The 23,975-nt window shown below is 52.9% G+C and overlaps 1 protein-coding gene across 5 annotated transcripts in view; it reads left to right on the top strand.

The window, feature by feature from the left end:
• The window catches only part of GRB10 (growth factor receptor bound protein 10), a 209,717-nt gene that overhangs the window by 107,703 nt on the left and 78,039 nt on the right, over positions 1 to 23,975 (top strand). For all 5 annotated transcript variants that reach the window (XM_058296624.2, XM_012526047.4, XM_071215044.1 and 2 more), the window contains one exon: positions 20,376 to 20,595. In XM_058296624.2, coding sequence (XP_058152607.1) covers positions 20,411 to 20,595 — 185 coding nt within the window. In that variant the 5' untranslated portion in view covers positions 20,376 to 20,410. The remainder of the gene's footprint in view (positions 1 to 20,375; positions 20,596 to 23,975) is intronic.

Here is a 23,975-nt window from a genome sequence, read left to right on the forward strand (position 1 = left end):
CCCGCTCTGTCTGTCTGGCAAAGAGGATTTAGTGCGCTCGTTTTATTACCTTGTTCCTAAGGTAAGCAGCTTATTTTTGCGTGACGGTTGCTAAAAATGCTTCCCACATTACTTAGCGCTCTGCGGGAAGAGATGTGTTTTCTTTTGAAATGAGGCAGTTTTGGAATAGCTGGAGTTAGTTACTCTTGTGTTTTTGAGATAGGAAGTTTCAGAGAATTGTGGTTTTTAGGAGTTGGCACTTTGGAAGCCTGGCCTTGCTCGTTGTACCCACGTTGTTTCTGGCCGTGCTGGTCACTCACAGTCGTGGCTGAGCTCCCGGCAGCACCTCCAGGAGTTCCCCAAGGTGCTGGGAGAGCTCTTTCAAACATCCTGTGCTCAAGTCTCTGGAGTAGACTCAGAAGAGCCCCCAAGCGTTTATGGGCTGAGGAGCCGGGTAGTGGGGAGCTTGAGCCAGACAAGCCTGCTTCGGGATGGAAGCACGGTGCTCTCCTGGACAGCTGAGCCTCAGTTTCCCATCTGTAAAGCAGGGACAGCTGTACCTTCCCTGCAGGACGGGTGGACGCAGGTGTGGGCGCATGAGGCGCACCTGGGAGGTGGGCTCTTGAGAAGCAGGCTCTCTTGTGAGAGAGTCAGGAAGTGGGTGGACTTCTAGAAGGCATTTTGCTCTTGATCCATCAGTAGGCATTCATATCAAGGAAATGTGTATGCATCCCTGTATGTATGCTTATGTGTGTATGTGTATGTATGTGTGTTTGTATATATATATACGTATTACAAGTATATGTGTCACATTTTCATTTCTGTTCTTCTGTTAGCATATACCCCCAGAATAAGGGACGTAATTGAAAGAAGACTGATGAAATAAATGATGGTACATACATTTGATGGACTCTTAGGCCCTCTTGAAATAGGTGAAAATAGATTTACTAACTTGAATAACATGCTCCGATCTGTTAAGTGAATAAAACTGGAAAGCAGAGCCCAATTTTGTTTTTTAAAAAAATCCATGATATATGTTTTAAACTTAATGATGTCTATTTCTGAGTGGTAGGATTATGGGCAAGTTGAATTTTCTTTAAAACTTTCTCCCTTTTAAAATTTTGAACAAAGATGCTAACGATTTCATAGTGAAAATAAATGAATAAGTATTATCTTTCAATTTAGTTTTTTTTTTTTTTTTAAGATTTATTTGTTTATTTCTCCCCCTCCCTCCATTGTCTGCTCTCTGTGACGATTCGCTGTGTGTTCTTCTCATTAGGTGGCTCCGGAACCGATTCTGGGGCCTTCCAGAGGGGGAGAGAGGCGAACATTCTCTTGTGCCGCCTCAGTTCCCTGTTCTGCTGCGTCTCTTATTGTCTCTCCTCTGTGTCTCGTTCTGTTGTGTCATCTTGCTGCATCAGCTCTCCACATGGGCCAGCTCTCTACAGGGCCAGCTTGCCTTCACCAGGAGGCCCTGGTTATCAAACCCGGGACCTCCTGTCTGGTAGGTGGGAGCCCAACTGCTTGAGCCACATCCGCTACCCTCAATTTAGTTTTAAAATGTGGTGCCAAGAATCTCAGATGTTTTTCCACCAAACGTAAGGTAGGTAGGAAGGGGCAAAAGGTCCTGCTGATTGCGCTAAGTTTTTATCCATGAGAGAAGTTTTGAACAGTAGCACAGCAGAGGAGAAGACCCACCATAAAAAGAGGCGCATTAGAACTCAAAAAGCTCATCGGCATAAGTCCATTTAACCTACTAACCCCCAGCATCACTGTCGTTACCCTGGGTTCATAAAGAAGATCAAAGTTATTTAGAAAAGATTACATTGTATACTTTGCCCCCTCCTTGAGAACCCAGTGAAGAGTGTGCTCTCTGACACATAAAAGTAGGGAAAATGAAAATACCTTTGAGTACTTAAAAGCATTATCTTTACTCTCTAGAAATCGTGTCCACCGGGATGAGGCATGCCTCACCGATCCTGTCGTTGTCCCGAGGTAGCTTGTTTTGGTGCCGCTGACTTGCGTTTCTGCTTGCAGTGGTGTGGTGCTGTGTGGACGCCAGGTCCTCGTGTCCTTCCCTAATCCAGCCCATGGCCGGAAGGCTTTTTGGTGGGGCCGCTGCATTTCAGGCGTGGCTCGCCTCGTTCAGGCTGGGTCTCTGTCCTAGGGCTGGAGGTCTTTCTAAGCAGAATGAAGTTCAGACACAGAAATCCAGAGAGAGCAGCCAGAAGCTGATACCAGGGAACCGGAGAGAAGGGGCAGGCCAGGAGAGGCCACCAGGGCCTTGCTCGAGGTGCGCTGAGGACTGGCCCTTGCCAGCACCAGCCCCCAGGACCCCACCGTCTTCGGAGAACAGGCATCGCCTCGGTGGTGCCTCGATTTGGACTTTTTTCTAACCCCAGGACCGAGAGCGGATAAATTCCTGTTGTTAAGCCAACGCATTGCATGGTACTGTCTTGAGCAGCCCAGGAAACGAAAACCATGGCAAGCCATCCTGCTTCCTCCTGGAGCAAACGGGGTGCTGCGTCGGCCTTGGTGGTCAAGGTCTGGGCGGGGGTGGGCGGGAGGGGCCCTTTGAAGGGTGCTGTCAGGGACACATCCATGGGACCCCAGCCCAGGGGCAGGGGGCAGGTGGAGAAGAGCGCCCCAGGTGGAGGGAGCAGGGTGTGGTGCAGCGGCTGAAACTGCGCGAGCTGTCAGCACAAGGGCAGGTTCCAGGGGGCGGCCGGGGGGAGGGCGGTCCCCCTTCAGGTGTGGGGAGATCGCCAGCCTGCCTCTGACAGCGATGGCAGCGTCCTTGCCTGAGGACTCTGTGTTCGGTTTTTGCCTTTCTCTAATTTTCTTTTTTTCAAGATTTAATTTTTTTTATTTGTTCCCCACCCCCCCGCCAGTTGTCTGCTCTCTGTGTCCACTTCTGTTGTTGTCAGCGGCACGGGAATCTGTGTTTCTTTTTGTTGTGTCATCTTGCTCTGTCACCTCTCCGTGTGTGCAGCGCCATTCCTGGGCAGGCTGCACTTTCTTTCATGCTGGGTGGCTCTCCTTACAGGGTGCACTCCTTGCGCGTGGGGCGCCCCTATGTGGGGGACACCCGAGTGCGCGGCACTCCCTGCGCGCATCAGCACTGCGCATGGGCCAGCTCCACACGGGTCAAGGAGGCCTGGGGTTTGAACCGCAGACCTCCCATGTGGTAGGCGGACACCCTAACCACTGGGCCAAATCCCCTTCCATTCTCTAATTTCTAAGTTCCTCAACTAGAAGTTAGGTACTTTGCACTCCAGGTTCTTCGTTTGTGTATACCCAGCTCACATAATTAAGGTCATGAAAAACAATAGTGATGATAATGACGGGAACTCGAGTCCTAAGCTGAAGTCTCCTACACATCTTAAGTTTTCTGTTTTAGTCTTCAGAGCTACACATGGGGAAACTGAGACTGAGAGGTTAGGCAGCTTGCCCAGAAGTCACAAATAGTGGAATTGGAATTAAATCCAGGTTGAGCCGACACCTCCCTTTGAGATAATTTAGGCAAACCATCTTCTGTAGCACATGCCTATACATATAAGCTACCCCACGGATGCTGATTTACATACCATGCTTTCTCCTTTCTCCCAAGATTGTTGATTCCTTGAGCATATGTGGCAGGATTTGTTTGTCTTAGAGTATCCCCTATGATACCCTGCCCTTAGTGGTACTTAGTGTTAAATATTTGTCTGATGAATTCCTGAACTCACATTACGTAAGGACACTTGTCATTTCCAGGAGGATCGGAGCCCCTGCCACTGACCTCCACATGGGAGGTTTTGGTAATTCCAGGCAAGCGAAGATAAAGAACCCCTTAACAAAGCCCTTCCCTTCCTGGGGCCACTCCCAAGGTGTTGGAGCAGTTGGGACAGGATATGGCACAAGCGATTAGAAAAGCCAGCTTAGAAAGGGTGGCAGCTCCTGCTGATCTTTGCTTTGGAATCAAGTTTGCCTTATGGTGTATCACATCTTCTCATCTAGTTTATCTTTTTTCTCTTATCCACAAGAATATCTGGAATATTTTTTTAACCAGGTACAGAATTTTACCCAGGGTTTTACTCATTTATATATATATGTGTATATATATATGTGTATATATATATGTTTTCTGAGTATCATTTCCTCATAGTGAAACTGTTTCTATGAAACTGAAGCTGTTTTTTAAAGATAAAGTACTTTTTCCAAAACGCTCAACAAAATCTTGAATAATAACGAAGATTGTTATCTTGTTGGACATTGATGCCAAAGTTGATTGTAATTTTAATTTCTCTTACATCCCTCCACCCCCCCATGCCTAAATATCTCTTCTTAAGGCTGAAATACAAAACAAAACAAACAAAAAAATGGGAAAAATCATCTATATTGTCTTTCTCCCAGAATCGCTGAAGTTCCCACTCTTTTTGCCTTAATGCAACCTGAAATGGAGCACATCCCCTACCTAAAGAGTACACTTCCCTATGTCAGTAATGGCTCCTCTCCAGCTTCAGTTTGAACTGTACTATCAGGGAGATACGACATGCCGTGCCTGCTTGTCTCAGTGCACTGGTTTTTACATGTTGAGGTGACTTCCCTGCTGTAAACATTCTTAACGTGTTAGGAACCCGAGCTTCATGTTCTCACCCCGTTCGTCCATGTACGTGATGGGCGCTGTGGTTACCCCCCTGTTTACAGGGGAGGACACTGAGGCACAGAGGTTCCAGCTGGCCGGGATCACGCCTCCGATGGCGAGTATGGACTTGACACCTGGCTCCCGGGTCCAGCCCATGGTTCCGCTCTGCCTCTCAGTGGCTCTCGTTCCTTATCAAGGTCCGGTTCATATTTTCCTTTCTCGCTGACTCCTCAAGTTCTTCAGCGGCTCCCGCTGAGATTTCAGCCGTGGGGCTTGAATTCCCCGTGGCCTTGCCAGCAGCCCAGGAGATGGGGTCCCTGTCGTCAGCTGCCCTCTCTTGGATGGTGCTTTCCTTTGGATGATGTTTATTCCCGCCTTTCCGCCCTGAAGATCATTTATCTTAATAAGGAAGACAGGAACAAAAAGGCATTGAGTAGCCAGCTTTCCCTTTGTCTCTTCCCAACATTAGGCAAGCCGTGGCCCTCTCCCTCCCTGGTTCTTATTTGGAGCAGGACCGAAAAAGCCGTTGTCATCCTTTGTGATTTTTCGAGTCCCAGCTCTTCTGGGCCTTTGCCCTCCTGAAGCTCTGGCAGGCTCCCGCCACTCTTTTGTGTGCTTCCTTTTAGCAGATAATTGGGCTCCATTAATGTTTCATGTCTCCTTTAGCTGTTGGGATGCTTGCAGTTCAATAGACGCCTTTATCCCAGCAACTCTTGGGTTTTTTGGTGTGTTTACATTTCATCTTCTTGCTCTGCAGTTTTCCTGTTTTTTTCTTTCATTCATTCATTCATTCAGCTCATATACCTCTTGCCTGACTTGGGCATACCAGTCCCAGTCCAGAGCATGCAGCAGGGAGCAGTGAATCCTTCTGAATTTCATAGTCATCTGATAAATGGCTCTTAGTTCCAGGCACTGATCATCCTTTTTTGGAAGTGGCAGGGCACAACGTAGCGATAAATAAGTCTCTCATTATTTAGACTAACAATGCAAGACTATTTTCGGATGTCTCTTAGATCACAGACAGGGGAACTGTATCTCCTAAATTTAAAATTTACCTTTTTCTGTTATATGACACTTGGCCTAGATTATTCTTTTAAAAACTACAATTAGGCAAGAGGAATCAGTCTCCAGCCATGCCCCCAAAATAAGATGCTTCCTTATTGTGGAGCGAGTCATGTTCCTTAAATACTTGTAAACTCTACCTGTAAAGGAGGACCTCCAGGTGGAGATCCTGAGGAAAAGGAGCCCCGGTCCTCGAGTCCAGGTGTCGGGCCACCTTCGGGGGGAGTTTAACAAGGTACCGGGGGCGCCCGTGTCCCCTGGCTGATTCTCTGCCCCACCATGCCGGCAGCCGTGCCTCCGTGAGTTCTCAGCCCCACTGGGTCCCCACTGGGCGGCCAACACGCACGCTGCCTGTCTCCCCTCCGGCGAGGCCCTGCGGAGCACAGGGCGCGGCGGCCTTAGCAGTCGCCACGGAGGCGGCAGTGCTGGAGCGGGGCGCCCGCCTGCTGGCCGCCCACCGCCCTCTGCTGCTTCCCCTGAGACGTTTGGGCATGGTAATCGGCAGCGGTTCCCGCGGGATCCTGCGCTGACCAAGGCCTTCAGTCACAGCCCTGGCCTTTCCCGGGGTGGCGGTGTGAGGCGACCAGCTGCTGCCGCTTCCACCTTGGGGCTTTCAATGTGTCGAACACCGCTGCGGGGCGCGGACAGCGGCGCTGGTAGTCCCAGCCTGCCGTGTGCCCCTGTGCCCTCCGGTGCGTCCTCTCTGTGGGCAGCAGCAGAGCGCAGCCGGCCCCCCTGCACCCAGCTCCCGCCGCCGGGGCAGCCGATTCCCGGATGGTGGCAGAATGGTCGTCCCCGGCCTCAGAGCAGACGGGCTGATCTGGCGGCGCTCCTTCTGTGTACTGCCCAGCCTGGTCCACGTGAGCTATTGGGACCCTTTCTAGCACCAGGCTTCCTTCCTTGTAGGGGAGCGGGTTCTGTGTGTGGCTGGCTCTTCCCCGGTTGGGGTCCACGGTGACCTTCACCCCTGGTGAGTGTCCCCTGGGGATGCTCTGGGATGACCCGAGCCAGCCTGCGTGTGTTGAGCCCGCCAGGTTCTCCTCGTTTCCCTGACGCCTGCTCCACATACAGCCCCGCTGCCGTGGCTCGAGCCGGCCCTTCCCGCCTTCCGCCGCTGCACCTGCTGGCCGTTCTCTGTGTTTCCTTCTTAAAACACAGTTCCAGGAGCGTCCCTCTCTCTCAGCTCACTCGCATGCTTTGGGTGTCCTGTTGTGACGGGATGAAGTGCCAGCTTCGAACCGTGGGACTCCATTCTGGCTTCTTCTTTCCTTACGGCTGTACACCCGCATATCCCCTGGGCGCCAGCTGCGCAGATCTGCCATTTATTTTGGTCCTTCCCTACCTTTGACTCTGCAAATAAGAACTTCCAGCTCTTGTGTATATTTTTTCCTTGTACCTGGGACGTCCCTCCTTTCTGGATACCTGCCACCCCTTTTTAGAACTACACAATCTGGCATTTATTCACCTAGTGACCTATGGGGTAACTGGCCCTTGGGGCACCGTCCGAGGAACTGAAGGATGAGTTTGGAAACGGTTTGTCTGATTTTCTGGAAGGTTCTGCAGCTTGCTTTATGGGCTGGCAAGTCCCTTTACTTCATCTTGTCAGCTAGCATTTACCAAGCACCTCCAGCGTGTCAGGTGCGAGACTAGGTGAGGAGGCAGAGGTGAACAAACGGGCAGGCCCAGCCCCTTCCAGAAGCTCAAGTTTAGCAACAAAGGAATTGAAGAACCTTAAAATTAAATGGAAGAAGAGGGCAGTGTCACCCTGTAGCTGGGTAGACCTGAAGGTGATTCTCTGCTACACGTGGCGATAGCGAGTGATCCTGTGCCTTGATTTCCTCACCCGATGTGCGTGGAAACGCCGGCTTTGTGGGATGGGCGGGCTCCTTAGAGATAGCCCGTGGGCCGCTCCCACCTGGGACCTGTCATGTTTCCTTCTCATTATTAATCGCCACTTGCGGGGCGGCGGCCCTCTCAACGGTCCCACCTAGGTACACGCTCCACCCGGGCTTGCGCTGCGGTAGTCAGTGCCCACCAAGCAGGCCCGCCGTCTGCTCACAGCGTTATTCAGCAGGCGCCACTTAGAAGTGGGCTCCCGTTTCCCTTCACTGAAAAGTCTTTCTTAAAAGGTCCTGGCCCCAGCCAGAGAGAGTCTGATCTGAGAGCTGAGCTGGACCCCGGGACCCTGCTTTCACAGACAGCGGGTCCCCGGTGGTCCTGCTCATCAGACACGTTTGAGAGGGGCTCCCTGCCCCTCCTGCCCAACCCAGAAGTTTCTGTCTTTCTGGTTATACTGTATTTCCACCCACGTGCTAGAAAGCCAGCTCCTCTCTCCTGGCGGTGCCTGCTTGGGGAGGCGGCCGTTGCTTGGAATTGCCTGGCCCTCTTCTCCTGGAGTTGCTTTCCCCATCCTTGGAATTTTGGGGCCCTTCTTGGAGCCGAATGCCCTCTACTTGCCTGTCTTGTGTGTAATCAGCAATCTCATTTAAAATGCTTCTCTCCTGCCAAGTATAACCATCCTAGAAGGATTTCTGGCGCCTGGGCTACTTTTATAGCCTGGCAATTTCATTGACTCTGCCAAAGTTCTCTTTATAGAGGACTCAAACTGTATCCTCTACTTCCTTTTACTTCCACTTCGCCAGGTCTCGTGCCAGAAGCAGTCGTGGCACCCCTCCTTTAGGCTCTGGGTAGCCCCTTTCTGCCAAGAGCCCCTCTTTCTTTCTAATAGGATGTCTCTGCCCTCTAGGCTCACCTTGGTTGCTAGTTAATGGAAGCAGATTTTAGCTTCGCCATCAAGTTAAATTATTTTCCCAAAGGTAGTAAGAGAACTGTCATATCCTTCCTTGCTATTCTAGTTTGAACATTGTAAATATTTTCCAAAGACTTACATAGAGGAGATTTTTGTCTTTTGTTAGCATCTGTATTTCTAGTATTTAGAACGACTTTGGGTATCTCGTTGGTGTCAATAAATACTTGCTGAATGAAGACCTTTTGAAAAACATGGCACTAAATCCGCAGAATCCTGGACTGTCCAAGGAAGTTGAATCGATAAAAAAATTTCCCCACATCTAATTTTACCTTTAAAAAGATGCCTTTTTGAGAGGACTATGCTAGGGGACTGTGTTAAAGCATAACCTGGATTTTCCCTCCTTGTTTCTGCTGCTCTTGGATGGATATTTTTAGGGTGGATGGAAAATGAGAACCTGCCAGGATGAGAGGTTATTTATTTCGTTTCTTCTAGCGCCCAAGCCGGAATTCTGATGTAATTGAATTAGGAATGGAGTCCGGAGGTTGGAAGGAAAGTAGATGGCTGAGGACTGGAGAAGGAGGCCGTTGACCTTTGCTCTAAGAGCGGTGTTCTGTGGGCGTGCTTCTTGTCTTCATTCCCCTCCAAGTGTCCTCTCAAAGTCGAAGTGGCACGGCAGAATTCATACACCTTCTCGTGATCTGTGCGGATTCGTCGTGCCCGGCACCTGGCTTGCAGGCGCTAACTTTGATAGGGGGACTTCCTTTCCCGTGTCGTGTACTTGCAAAGGTGCGGAATTCAAACAGTTGCAAAAGACCCGAGAGAAGCTTTGGGGCGTCGGTGCTTCTGTTCAGCAGTGCGGTGGGAGAAAATCAAGAGAGAAGGATGATTTTACACCATTTCCTGGGTGCTGTTTGCTGAACATTGGATGCCAGTTCTTTTATTTGAATGAATGGGGTCACTGTGTAAAATGAGTAATGCTTCCTTTTTTGGTGGGTGGGTTATTATTCTGTAATTCTCTAAAACATAAGAAGCAGTAAGTCTCATTGGGGTCAGAGAACACAGTGATTAGTCATTATCCTTTTTTAGGGGGTGGAGGATAGAGGTAGAGCTGCTTGGCCGCTGGGGTATCTGCTCCTGATTCTGAGATTCGTGTATGGCCTGGGTCACATTTTTTTCTCCCTCTGTGCATTTCAGTCTCCTGTGCCATCACACTGGAGGAATTTGTCAGGACAGGGAGGCCTGGTCCACCTGCTGTTCCTTATAGAGCAGCCCCCTGAGTATCAGGGGCAGCATGCTCGGCTGTTTCTGGCCTTGGTCACTAACTGCCCTGACGAAATGGGCACAGAGCTGTTGGCATCTGCTGTTGCTAAGAGTGGGCAAACTTAGGACGATTTTGTAAGCGCCGACTCTTGATCCTTCCTCAGTGGTTGAGTTTTTCATGAGCCTCTAGAAGATTACCTGCGAACGAGCCCTTCCTGCCACGGTCTGGAGGCTAGGACAGAAGCATGCACGTTTCTTCTTAAAATTCTTCTGTATGTTCGGAAGAGGAACCCACGTTTAATGCACCTCCGCCAACCTGGTCCTTCGGGCAACAGGCCAGCCTGTGCCCCGTCACTTACAGGTGCCTGGGGAAACGAGTCCCTGCCGTTCGTCTGCCCCTGGCCTTTTGAGCCTCGACGGCCTCCACTTCCTGGGTGGTTCCCAGGCTTTGCCCTCCGGCTAGGGCCTCCAGGCATCTCTTAGATTTCTCTTACTAAGCAAGCCTTCCCTCTCCTTCAGCACGCAGCCTGGGCCACCACCACTCACCCTCCGCGCATTCCAGTCTGACCTGGGTTAGCCCCCCGGAGCCCACCCCTGTGCCCGCCTGAGTGGCCTCCCTGCCTGGCTCGCGAGTGGACGGGAGGGTGGCTTCGTGCCCGGAAGAAAGGAGGTTGGCTGAGGATGCTGCCTGGACAGAGTGCCAAGGGCTTGTGGAATCCTAGAGAAGATGCTAGACCGTCTCCAGCAGAAGGCGCGGCCAAGTGCATGGTGACACGCAGCGAGTGGGGCATTGGGGGGCTGGCCCTGGGGGACCCCAGGGCTGGGCCGCAAGCCGGGTCCATGGATTCTGACCAGGAGACAAGCTTAGGGGTTCGTGCCCATGTAGATTAGCCAGACAAAGATCTTAATGGACTATGTGAGAGAATATTCAGAATTCTAAACGTCCTGAAAATTTTTTTAATGGCTAATAGATTTTTTTTCACAATTAAAAAAAAAATTTCTCTCTCCCCACCCCCTTGTTCTTTGCACTTCTTGTGTCTATTCCTTGTTTCTTTAGGAGGCACTGGGCACTGAACCCAGGCCTTCTATATGGGAGGGAGGCACCAAATCTCTAGAGCCACCCCCATTCCCGCTTTTGTTGTGTCTCTGATTATGTTGTTCTTGTGTCTCTCCTTATGTCACGTTGTGTCAGCTTGCTGTGCCTGCCCTATGCGCTGCTCGCTGACTTGCTCGTCCTCTTTAGGAGGCGCCGGGAACCTCTGCTCCCTGCTTTGTTGTGTGTCTCATTATGTTTTTCTTCTGATGTCTCTTGTTGCGTCAGCTTGCCAAGCCTGCACATCATGCTACCTCACTGTCTTCTTTAGGAGACACCAGGAAACGAACCAGGGACCTCCCGGCTTGTAGATGGGGGCTCAGTTGCTTGAGCCATATCATTTCCCCTGTTTCTAGTTTAAAGCAACACACACTCACTGTAGAAAATTTGCCCCAAATGAACTAGAATGAAGAAGAAAGAGGGCAATGCGTCGAAAGCGGTTAAGAAAGCACTGCCCTGGGTCAGGAATGCCAGACCTGTTGCTGTTCACTCTGCGTGTGGAGTTGGGAGCCTCTCTCTCCCCCCAGCCCCAGGCCTACGTCTCGGCCTGAGTGAGGAGCTGGGGCTCTGCTTTCCCTCAGCAGGAGACGAGGAAGCTTGCTCCTCCAGCGCTGGGTCTCTGGTGGCCAGGTGGCTGAAGGGAGCTGGAGTGTTTGAGGGGTCCAGGGCCCGTCAGCAGGGACCGTCACTAAACTGCAGGAGGTGGGAATGCTAATTAGGATCTTTTTCTTGGGAACGTTGACCCTCTTGCCCAATGGGTAGTGAGACACATCCAGTTACGTTCAGTGCTTGGCATGTGTTAGGCTAATTTCTGTCGTTTTGGTTGATTGCCTGTTAATTTGGGATCTTCAGCTTGGCCAGCACTTCCCTTAGGGTTTCGGACCTGGAGGATCACTTGGTCCCTGGTGTTCCCTCAGGCGGGGTTGGAAGGAATATCCGCTGTCCAGTGCTTTTGGTTAAATATGTAACGAGGATTTGTAACAATGTTAAACACACCCCGGTCATCCCACGAGGGCTTGGCCTCACCCTAAGAAAAGGGCGGGTTTCACTTTTGCTGTTTCTCGGGCCTTCCAGTGATGTTTCCACAGAGTCACAGAATCAATAAATGTGCTCCCTTGTTTGGGGCACTTCTTTCCTTGCCATTTCCTAGCGGCGGCTTTTATAAGAAGTGCCGCTTTGGTTGTGAGACTGGGTGCCGTGGGGCCGGAGGCGATGGTTCCCCAGTGCACTTTGTGCGGCTCGTTTCCATTGCTGCTCTCTCTCTGGGTTCCAGCGTCCACATTTACACCAAATAAAGCGCATCGCCGGAGACCAGCCAGTGGGGTAGGGACTGCTCCGAGCCCCGCGCCTCAAGGAGAGGCCACGCTAGGCGGCCCGCCAGCCGGTCGGAGCGCCCTGGGCATGGAGCCAGTTTGCTCGGGTTCCAGGAGCAAGGGGGGACCCCGGGGAGCTGCACTCAGGCTCGGGGGGTTCGTGAAGAGCCCCACTGTCATGGTCAGCCTGCGGGCTCCTCAGGAGCGTGTCGCGGTGACGGAGGAGGGCCGGGACGAGGGAGGGCAGGGGACAGGAGTGAGACGCTCCCGGCCTGGCGCTGGGCGGTGGCCGGCGCCTCCCGAGCTGGTTGAAGTAGGCAGGTGTCCTCGTGGTCCAGAGCGGACCTTCCCCCTGGGAGTCCAGGGTTTTAGGCTGTGCCCTGTATGGGTCTCAGTTTGCCAAGGCTGCCGACGCAAAGTACTGGAAACAGGCTGGCTTTTATGATGGGAGCTTTATTTGGGGTGAAAGCTTACAGTTCTGAGGCCGTGGAGTGTCCAGATCGGGCAGCCTCCGAGAGGCTTTCTCACCAGGGTCAGCTCCTGGCGATCCCGGGGTCCTGCCACGTGGTGACGACGGCTGATGGTCTCTGTGAGGCCCCTGCCTTCTCCTCCAGGATCTCCCATCTCCTGGAGCTCAGCTGCGGGCTGCCAGGCGCAGGGCCGGCCTCTTTGCAGGCCTCCTCGCTGGGTCTCTGGGGCTCCTCTGTCTTTCTGCAGCTGTGGGCACACCTGGAGCCCTCTCTCGCACAAGGCCAGCTCACATGGGGCATCCTTCTCTTCCTTTGTGTCTCTCTCTGTGTCTCTGTTTACATCAGACCCAGCAAGAGGGCGGAGACTCAACCTGAGTCAGGCCTGGCTGTCATCGTCCAAGCAAAAGAGCCTCACGCCCACAGGAATGGGTTAATTCAAAAACATCCTCTTTCTCTTTCCAGGATTCAGAAAAGAACTTCAGGCTCAGCTGTGGGCTCTGGAATACGCTGCTGGGCCGTGGCGTTCGGGTGGCAAGGCGGATGGCTCTTGTTAGGGAAACTTCCTTTCTGGACGGGCTCTCCCGTTGGAGTGTGGCCCCGGAGGGATTGGGAAGGGCCAACTTTGTGGACATGCGGCACCCTCCACCCAGGCAGCTCCGCACACATGTGCCCTTTCCTTGACTGCCACCTTGGTGTGCCCACCCTGTCTGCCAAACCCAGGAAGGCAGGTGTCCGGGAAGCTGAGGATGCACAGCATCGCCGGGTAGGGGCGGTCAGCAGGGCTGTCGTGGAAAGCCGCCTCCTAGAGCCCAGGTGCAGAGGCCGTGGCGCGCTCTGCACGCCTGTCTCGTAGCCAGCTGGTAAACCAGTTTGACCTTCTTGAAAGAAACATGATAGAAATCCAAACGGTGATTTAGGGTCCTGAGAACATTTTAGAATTCAGAGTTCTAATCCTGGCTTGGCTGCCTGCAGCTGTGTGGCCTTGCTCCTGTAGAACATGAGCTTATTTTTTTTTAACTCCTCAGTGGGTGTCTTAGTTTGCCATGGCTGCTATGACAAATACCATGCAGTGAAAGGACTTTGTTGGCTCACGGTTTTAGAGACCAGAGATCCCAGATGAAGGTGCCGGCAAGGCCATGCGTTCTCGGAGTCTGCAGTTTTAGGTGATGGCTTGCTGTCGTCCTTGGAAGTCCTCGGCGTGCAGAGCTGCCATCACCGTGGCACTTGGCCTCCTCTTGTGCTGGCTTCATTTGGTCATGTGGAGTAAGGCCTCCCTCTGGTTCACTTGGCCCCACCTGCATAAGCTCTTTGAAGATACTGTCCACAAACGGGTCCACACCTTACCTGGTAACATCTTTCAAAGGGCCGATTTACAAATGGAGATTGAGGTTAAGAAGAATCTTTTATTTGGGTACGTAATTCTTTATGCCACATGGATATAATAATAATATCTATATCAAATGATTATTTTGACGGTTAAACTAAGCAGTAAAAGTGTATTTCAGGGGCACGGCGTAAGCATCAGGTAACTGCAGCCACTACCACCGGCTGGCTTTGTGCTCCAAGGAGCTTTCGGCTGCACTGCAGGGGGACACGGAGCCCAGTGTCGGCAGTGCCTCCGGGGCACTGTGAGGCGGTGAATTACTGCTGCTTTGGGCCTGCCCTTGGCTAAGTGAGATCTGAGGTCCATACCTCTTGATTGCTAAGACTCCTTCCAGTCCTGAAAGTGGTTATGGTGCTAAGTGTGTGGCAACAGGAAGTGGTCCTTCATTGGCCTCTTTCTCTGTGACCCAGGCCTGCACGAGAATTTTGCAAACCCTGTAGTGTGTCTCTTGACGCTGCCTGAACTACTTTGCACACCCAGACTCAAGAGGCATGTTCTGTTGTGCCAGGCTCAAAAGCCCCTTCACCTCATGCCCAGCAGGAGGACAAACCAGGGTGAATTAACAGAGAAGTCACGCCCTCACACACACATGCTCTGGGAAGAAGATTAAAAGTGCAAACAGGAACTGACCTCAAATGTTTGCTTTCAACTTTTGAAAGAATCCCGTGAACTTGAATATGTATTCTTCAGATGCCCAGACAGTCTTGACACTTTCACGATAGCCTGTGTGCTAACAGATGGGGGTGGGGGGCAGGGTAATAAACCTGGGATAGAACTAAATGATTTATGGTTCGGGAGTTTGGGAAATTATAAGACTCATCTCTCCTTCCATGAGGAAGGTATAATTTCAGTAGCTCATTTCTAAAATACTGGCTTTTCCTGAAACATTGTTTAAACCTCTTGTGTGCACGAAAAACAAAGAGCGAGGGGTCTGCGCAGCCTCTGAGGGTGTTTCAAAACACCTCACCTTGAGGCCCAACCACAAGAAGGCCTAAGAGAAGGAAAATTCCTAAAATCAGACCACGTCCAGGCTCTGGTGCAGATCCACGGGTCTTTGGTGCAAGTAGCTGGAGGCTTCTCCAACCCAACCAGGCACCCGCCAAGCAGCCCCTGGCTCCGTTGTCATTTGCACGTTGGTGGACAACGGCTTGGTTCTAAGACCGTTCTTGCGACTCCCAGTGGCAGTAGCCGCTCTGTGTGCTTACCTAATCACAGAGGGTGGGACTTCACTTAGAGAGATGTGGATCTCAGCACAGCTTTAAGGAGCACAGCGAAATGTTTCCTGACGCAGAATTGGGGGTCTTCACAGGTGGTATCACAGCCAGTTCTTGTGTGGGTGGACCCTGAAACGTGACCAGGCTCTGTCACTTGCTCAGGAGGACTCTCGGAGGGCCTCCAGGCGGGGTTCCCAGACAACAGGGAAAAAGAGCCGAGGCTCCAAGGACCTGCGTGTCAGACAATACGGTCGCAGCCCTCCTGGAGTACAGTCCTGTGTCTGTATCAGAAGAGGGAAAAGCTTCCAAGAAAAACAACTAAAATAGATACCACCTGTTAATGCTGCGCTTCCAACAAATCGGCCTGGCCTACGCAAGTCAAGAAGATCTGCTGGAGTCGATTCCCTTTGCCTCGCTGAACTACCCAGGATGTTGATTGATTTTTGCCCACCTGGATGTCTCCAGCTGATGCTGAAGACGCTTTGCGTGGAAGTCCCACCTGGGGCTTGTGGATCCCAGGTGTGGGGTGCCCTGTGCAGTAAGCCAAGGAGCCACCCCATAAATGTGCAGGGCACAGTGTATGGTTGCGCTGGGAAAAACAAAACAAAACACAAATTCTTACAGATGGCTGAATGCATCTGTTTGTCGATACATTGTCAACGAACAGCTACTGAAAATGGCAGTTGCTCTTGCCTGTATGAATTTGGTGGAAAGAAAAGATGTCCTTTTGACAAAGGTTGGGAACCACCTTCTTCTGTGAACACCGAAAAGCCAGGGGTGAACGGATATGTGGGTCCCGGCCTCCATGTGTGAGTGTTTATAGGAAAGTGTTAGCAAGACGAATTCTAGGGTTTTTATTTCTTACCTCAAATCCTGCCTGCCTTGTAATAATGACCACTGAAATAAAGCACTAGTTCCTTACATATATATTTTTAACAACACAATTTGGAATTTGTTTTTCTGTTTGCTGCATATCTTTAAATAGAGCCAGTTAGAATAGAGAAGAGTACTGCATAGTATAATACAAGATTTTATTAGCCTGCTTATGCCAAAAAGTTGAATATATGTGATCAGAATACATGAGAATAGAAAGTTAGCTGGTGCGCAGAAAGATATTTTCATAGAATGTTAAGTTATATTTGCACAAAGTTTTAGTTGCCTCTAGGTCAACAGAATTACCTTGCCAAGGAAAACACATTTAGGTTTTAAACACTTTTGCAGGCTGGGTATTTAGTTCTTTATTTAGTTATTTGTTTTGTTTTTTTCTTTCAAGTTTTTTGTTTGTTTGTTCTTTTACAGACAGAAGCCTGAGAATTTTGGCTTTGTGTATCTGGGGATGTTCACGAGGAGCACCATCTAGCTTTTGCTCCTTGGGGACTGAACCTGCTTACTTAGTAATTGATCGCCCCCTGGGATTTCAGCATTTTGAGCAAGCCTCCCACGTCTTGCCTCCAAGTGGTTCAACGCTTAATCTAGGTACAAAAATGGAAGAAAAGGGGGGTCACGGAAACCACGGCGCGCACCCCCAGATCTGTGAAGGAAGGACCCCACGGAACGTGGGGAAACTGTCGCGGGCGTTTCTTTGAGATGCCAGAAGGATTTGTAGTGTCTCTGATTCCGCCTTAATGTCCAGTAAACGTAACGACACTAGGTGGTGCTGTGGACGAAGCAATGTCTTCCCAGTTCAGGAGTCGAGGTGGGGCTGCCTGGAAGGTAAAGCCAGCCCTCCGGTGTGCGTTTCTGCCTCCTCCTCGCCAAGGCGTTTGGTTTCCCGCTTTTCCCTGGCCTGCACGCCTCATTTATTTTATAGAACACATTCAAGTGTGATAATTGATCCAAACGCAAATTTATTTTGCTGAAGTTTTATATATATATCTTTTAGTACTAAATGCTCCTCGATTTGCCAGTGGCCGTGCAACTAGATACAGGTGTGGAATTTGAGAGCAAATGACCTTGCAGACATTTGGGACAAAGTGAGTGGCCCAGTTTTGGATTGGGTCGTTTGAGGAAGGGAGATCACTATTAACTTGATTCTCAACCTTGTCATTTAACCCATGTTTGTGCAGTAAATGCATTCTTTTACATCAGGGTGGAGTGAAACTTCACAGCCAAAATTCCTTTCCCTTTCTTTACCTTCCACATTTCCTTTCCTCGCTATAGGCTCATGGGAAAATTTTGGGCCTGGAGTCAGCATTGAATAGAAACTCGAACTTAACGTTCATTTCCAGCAGCGTCTGCCTCGTTATTGCCTGGTTTATGGGGTTCTCCCACTTACTTTACCCTGCAGGGAGGCTGTCACGAATGGGCCATTACAGATCCCCATGGGTTCATGGAAGTAGGAGAGGATTTAGCAGGCAGCTACCAGCACACAAATGCCGTAGCGTCCTCACCATGAGAGACGATTTCAAAGGACATAAGCCATATGCAAGGTTGGCAAGAAGGGAATGTAATTTTAGTCACACCTTGGTGTAGCAGTCATTTAGAAAAACTCAGCAAATGGTATGAAGAAGTGTCTCTGTTAGAATCAGTCCTTTAAAAATCCTGTTAGAGGGAAGCGGCTGTGGCTCCATCAGTTGGGCTCGTGTCTCCCGCACGGGGGGCCCTGGGTTCGTGTCCCAGGGCCTCCTTGTGAAGGCAGGCTCACCGCACACGGCCGAGAGCCACCCAGCCCGCAAGCGCGGCGGAGAGCCGACTCAGCAAGGTGATGCAACAACAGCAAAAAAAGGAAGACAAGTAAAAAAAAATAAAAAACAGAAGAGCGCACAGCGAATGGACACAGAGCAGACAACAAGCAAGTCACAAGGCAGGGGGTAATAAATAAAAATAAGTCTGTGCAGACACACAGAAGAATGCACTGCAAATGGCACAGCGCGCACACAGCAAGCCAGCCGCAAGGGGTGGGGCAAAATTTAAAAATAAAAATACAGTAAAAATGCTGTTAGAGAGATTTCATTATTGTACCTCATGAGGCTGTAACTAAGTTGAAACAAATTCCAATAACCATGAGTGAGTTTATTATCTTAACATATAAAATGCTAAATTGACTCCATGGGAAATTTTTTAATTTTCTTCTAGTCGAGGACATTTTTAGGTTCTCAAAAAAGTTAATTTTGCTCTAATAGCTACGAGGAATGTGAAGGTTTGAAACATAACATTTAATAGTTGGATGCAATTTATGGAAATTAAAACCTACTGAGTGAATGTTCTCAGATTAACCTGGGTTTTTTTTTTTAACTCAAAGGTTTTAAAGTAGAAGTAGCTTTGGAGATCATCTGCATCAGAAGAGAGTTGAAGCGTATTGAGGGCGTGTATTGCATTTGTATCACAGCATCCAATCTCTTATATTTACTACAAACACTACCATAATTGCTGTGTGTTCCTGAGGCCACAGCGGCCTGACTGTGAGCCTGATTTCCATAGCAGGGCGAAAGCGGTGGCGCTGGGGTGGCTGTGGCAGCAAGGCTTTCTCGGGTTGTAAAGAGAACACTGCGATGGAAAACCGCGGACTCCGGGTGCGCTCCCTCTGCCCGGCTGTATGCGGCCCCCGGCCAGCCTCGTGTTCTGGAAGACTGATCATTACTTACAGGGAACCTCGGATCCTGCCCAGTGTTGATTCTTAAACGGCCCCTGAAGATAGAAAGAGGGGCTGTTAAGGTGGCGAGTTGCGTGGCACAAGTGCTTAATTGTTTTACAGAGCTTAAATTAAGCAACGATCGCACCTCCGCTAAATACGAGCCTCGGCGATGAGTGGCGTTCATGGCGGATAAGTTCTAGAACTTTCCTGAAGCCCTGGATTTGTGCAGTGATGCTTTCCCTTGTAAGATAAATACCCTGAGGTCTCAGTAATTGGAGAATCGAAGCCCCGCATTTAGTGAACGGCTTTCTTTGGGCGGCTGCTTTCTGCGGTTTTCGGTTGTTGACGGTCCTGCTCTCCCAGTTTCCCAGTAGGACTTGTCTTAGCCGTCTGTAGACAGGCGTGTCAAGCTGGCCCCTCTGGTGTCAGGGTCCTGCCAACCAAGCGTCCCCACCAGCCCCTTCCTCTCCCCCGGGAGCCACAGTTCTGCCCACTGACGGTATTGCCCCGTGGGATAGATTAATTGCTGGTTACATGGTCATTAATTCCTGACTCAGCACTTTTGTCCATTTACTCTGTGGCCCCTGGGCTGTCGTTTGACCACGCGGGACCTTAGCTGTGGCAGCATCTTTCTTCTGGCCTCGAGCCCACAGAAGACCCTAGAAATGCAGGCCCCTGTTCACTGCTGTACCGCCCCAACTCCAGGCAGGTCTTTTTCAAAGCAACCCTCAGCTGGGTGCTCATTTCCCCGACTCGGGGTCCCTGGGCCCATCTCGACCCCGGCTTCCTCGGTCCCCACCTTCTAATCCAGCTCCTCCAGCATCTCCACCTCCGCGTCCTGCGCTTGCTCAGGCTGCTTGGCTCCTGACTGTCCTTTCCCCTCCCGTCAGGGTGACCTCAGGGCCCTGGGTCACTGCCCAGTGCCCACCGTGCCTGCTGTCCCCTACCCCTGCCGTCCCCCGCCCCTGCCGTCCATCTCCTGACTTACCTGGCACCACCGCACGGACAGCAGAGCAGCAGCCGGGAGCCTCTCTGCTGCTGGCTGAGCCCTCGTGGCTGTGCTCTGTCCCTGCCTCACCCCACACAGCTGGCCCGTCCCCAACCCCAGGAACCCGCCGTCCTCTGTCCTTTTGTACTGCTCTCCGCGCAGCTCTTTGCCGTCATCTGTTACTTCCTTTTGTTAGGCCCTTTCGTGTTGGCGGGGAAGCTGAAACCAAGCCCCCCGAGACGTGTGTGGCACACAGGAGAGGCAGGGAGGCCTCGGTGCTCCGGAAGGATCCGCGTGCTCCTTTATTCCGCACACACCTAGTGAGCTCACAGGTGGCTGCAAGCGTGTTTCGACTTGAGGCTTCCCTCTGGGGCCGCGGTGACCCGAGCTGGCTGCTCGGGTTCTGTGGGCCTGTGAGGCCCGGTCAGCTGTGACCTGTTACTGTGTAAGGAGTAAACGAGGCAGGGCTCGCGAGGCACCTGCAGCTGTGGGCGTGCCGTGCCAGGCTCTGCCTGGGATATTAGGACCTACAGTAACGCTGTCCCCACGCCAGCGTGGACATGTCTCCCTCTCGCCCCTCTGCCCCGACCTCCGTGGTGCGCAGCCCGTGCTGTTGCTAAGCCTCCTTTTTTTTGCTCTTGTCCCCGGCGGTGCCCATGCAGAAGATGACGTGGACTTGGAGGCCCTGGTGAACGACATGAACGCGTCCTTCGAGAGCGTGCACTCGGCCTGCGGCGCACAGTCCGAGACGGTGCCCCTGCTTCAGAATGGCCAGCACCGCCGCGGCCAGCCGCCCAGCGCGGGAACGAGGCCCCTGCAGCCGCGGGCGTCCCCCCGGCCGAAGGTGCAGCGCTCGCAGCCCGTGCACATCCCCGCCGTCAGGTAGGACCCGGCGCCCCCCAAGCTGGGGGCCACGGACGGAGGTGGGGCGCCACGCAGGCCGGTGGTGAGGGGGGGGCGCCGGTGCTGGGCGAGATCCGGAGGTGCGTTCGTTCATGCTGTGCTGGCAGCTGGCGACGAAGGGTGCAGGCAACTCCTCCAGCGTGGCACTGCTCGGCTCCACTGGTGCCCATCTTGCTTCCGGTCATCCTGGCAAAGCACCCGTTGCATGCCCGGTACCAGGTGGGGGGCTGGGAGGGTCAGCGACACCAAGCTGCCGCAGTGGCCGAGCGGCCAAAAGAGCTCCAAGACCCGGCTCCCAGGGGGCAATCTGGCCTGCAGCGCTTGTGAGGAATGTGGAGCTCTGAGTCCACTCCGGAGCCTGCACTGCAGCCCGTGGAGGGCGGGAAGCTTCTCCCAGGTGCACACGAGGAGGGTGCGGAGAAACGGGCTGGCGCGGGGCTTCCCGGAGGCGGAGGGCGATGGGAGCTGACGGAGGGTAGGAGAGATGATCCCAGCAGAGGTCGAGGCCCGGGCAGGATGGGCCACGTGTGCCGCTCGGCGGGGCGAGCCTGGGGACGAGCTCGGGCAGGGGAGCGACAGGACTGATGACAGCGCGACCGCCTGGGGTGACAGAACGGGCATTGCTGGGCACGGCAGCGCGGAGGCCCGTGTGGAGGTGGGCGGGAATGCGGAATGGAGGTGGCGGTGCCTCCACCGAGGAGGAAGGGAGGTGGAGCTCGGGGCTGTTTCTGGTGAGGGGGCAGTGGGGTGTGGTGAGCAGGGGATTTGGAAGGAAGGAGCGGGGCTGAGGGTCAAGGGTGCCGGGTTGTCCTGAGTGCGGGGAGGCTGAGGGGTAGCCGTTCTGAAGGGGAGGCGTGGAGCCCGCTTTAGACGTGCCGGGGAGAGCAAGCCGGGGAGCAGGGAAGGCTCCTGGGGCGCACCCGGGCCCCGCCGCCCACCCGCCCCAGCTCCACGGTGACTGGTGAGTTTAGAGGAAAGGGTGGGTAAGGTACAGGGCGAGAGGGGGTGAGGGGTGGAGACACACCTCCCGCCGCTCCCTGCTCTCTCCTTGGGGCTTTCTGGGGGGAAGGTGGGTGACGGATTAAGGGGTTCAGTCCTCCCCCGCCTCGGCCTTTGTCAGGCGGGGTTCTGGTGGCTGCCCCTTGCTCAACAGCAGATATTCCTGGGATCTCGTTTTCTCTTGCTGTGGTCCTGCCTGCTTCTGGAAACTGCTGTGAGGTCTCTTTGGGGTCTAACCTCTTGGTGTTGCTGCGCAGAGATCCCTCTTGCTCCCAGCACAGGCTGCTCTTTCCTGGAGAGGCGCAGGCACGCCAGGTTGTGGCCGCTGCCGCAGCCTTCCCAGCCTTTTGTCACCGCCTTTGGTGGTGGACTGGGCGCTCTTCCACTTTGTGTCCCGTCTTGCTTTTAGAGCATCATCTCCTTTTGCAGGGACAGTCCCATCTTTCCCTGGGTCTGGGGGCCTGTCGTCATCCCTGGGAAGACGGGAAGGCACCCGAGGTGGGGTCAGGGAGCAGGACTGTGGGGCCGGGAGGCCTGGCCCCCTGCCCAGCTCCCTTCAGCCTAGAGTTGTAGCGGAACGTGGCTTTTCCACATCTGCCTCTTGGCTGCCTGCCCTAAATGCCAAGAGCTGCGTGGGGCCCAGTCAGCTTGACAGAGCAGGCGAGCCCCACAGTGCCTGCAGGTGCAGCGGGGAGGCCCGGTCCCCAGTCACAGGTCTACGTCCTGGTGGCCAAGCCACACATCCTCCGGACTCGAGAAGTGAGGCCGGCGTGGGCTTGTCACGGTTAGGACTGCCCTGTACGGAAGGTTGGCCAAGCGTCTCCGTTATCAGCCGAGTCCAGCGACCCCACGAAGCAGGCGGGGGTCTTGTCCGCAGTGCCCAGTTGAGGAACCTGAGGCACAGAGGTGCGGTTACTTGGTCGCACCTCGTTTGTGGGAAAGTCCACATGTGCACTCAGCTTCGGCACTGGCGCAGCCCGTTCAGGAAGTGGGTGGCGCGTGTACCAGGGAAGCACGGAACGCCGTCAGGAACCTCACGGGATTTCTGTCCACTCTGGGAGCTGAGGGGAGGCGGGCGTGGGACGAGGAGAAGCTGGGAGGAGGAAGGGAAGGCTTCCAGACCAGGTCACGGCAAGCGGGCACAGGGCAACGGAGAAGGGCAGCAGTGCTAAGATCCAGACGAACGGAACGCCTGGGCCAGACGGACCCGGGAGGGCGCCTTCTACGCCCCACTGGGACCCCCTTCCGGTCGCCTTCCCTGGTCCCCTAAACCTTAGCCCCGCTCCATGGTCCTTTTTCCTTACGTGGCTGTAGAGCAGGGGCGCTCAACAAGGGGCCCGTGAGCGTGAACTAAAATTCAGCTTCACGTGTTCTCGTGGGGACATGTTGGCGCAGGCGCAATCTCTTTACTAAATAGCACAGTGGAGTGCGGGCTTCGTAAGGGGCCTTTGCCACCTGACTGGCAGAGGGTCCCTGGAGCAAGAAGGGTCAAGGACCCCCGTTGGGGAGGGCTGTATCCATGGCAATAGGCCTCCTTTTTTTCCAGCTTTCTGTAATGCCTGTTAGTTTTGTTTGTGAATGATTAGAAAGTCAATGTGGGAGCTGGTAGGATATTCAAAATAGCTTGATGGAGAGAGATGCTTTCCTGGAAAAGGAGCTCATCCAAGAGAACGTCAGCATCTGGTTATTATGAATTAAAGCGAGCAGGCCCTCTTGGCTCTGGGGGTAAAGTCACTGGCTAGAGATTGTGGGCTGTAATCTGCAGGAAGTGGAATTAACTGCCTATCGTTCCTCTCTTGTTCTATCAAACAAGGCCCAGGGTCTCGGGTTGAGTGCCTGGCTGAGGCAGAAGCTGCGATGGGAAGAGTGGGATTCACTAGCAGTAAAGATGAACTTTGCGGCACATTGTCAAGCGGTTAAGGGATGGCTCTTATAGATTGACAGCCCTGATTTCCTTTGTGCCATGCGGTACTTGTAGTTTTAAACCAGCGTATCATTTCCTGGTCTACCTGGAAATGCAAGACAAGTCCCTCCTTTAAACTCAGGGTAAGTCAGAAAAAAAAAAAGTGGTCTCTAGTGGGTGGGAAACCTCCGAAGAGAGTGGGCAGGGTCATCGAGTTATTCAAATTGTAAAGACTTGGGTTTGAAGACGCAGCCTTCCCGGGGCTTGTGGCTGTCCTGGAGTGAGGAAAGGTGGGGAAGGGTCCGCAGGGCTCAGGGGCAGCTCGGGTTCGCCCCGGCTCCTGGGAAGTGGGGTCTTTGGGCCAGGTGCAGTGAGGACTGCGTCCCCTCCCCCCTTCGAGGGCCTGGAGACGTCGTGGACGGAGCCGGTGGCGGCCCTCGGGAAGGGGCACGCGCAC

Source organism: Dasypus novemcinctus, chromosome 5, assembly GCF_030445035.2.
Source record: "Dasypus novemcinctus isolate mDasNov1 chromosome 5, mDasNov1.1.hap2, whole genome shotgun sequence".
NCBI lineage: Eukaryota > Metazoa > Chordata > Mammalia > Cingulata > Dasypodidae > Dasypus > Dasypus novemcinctus.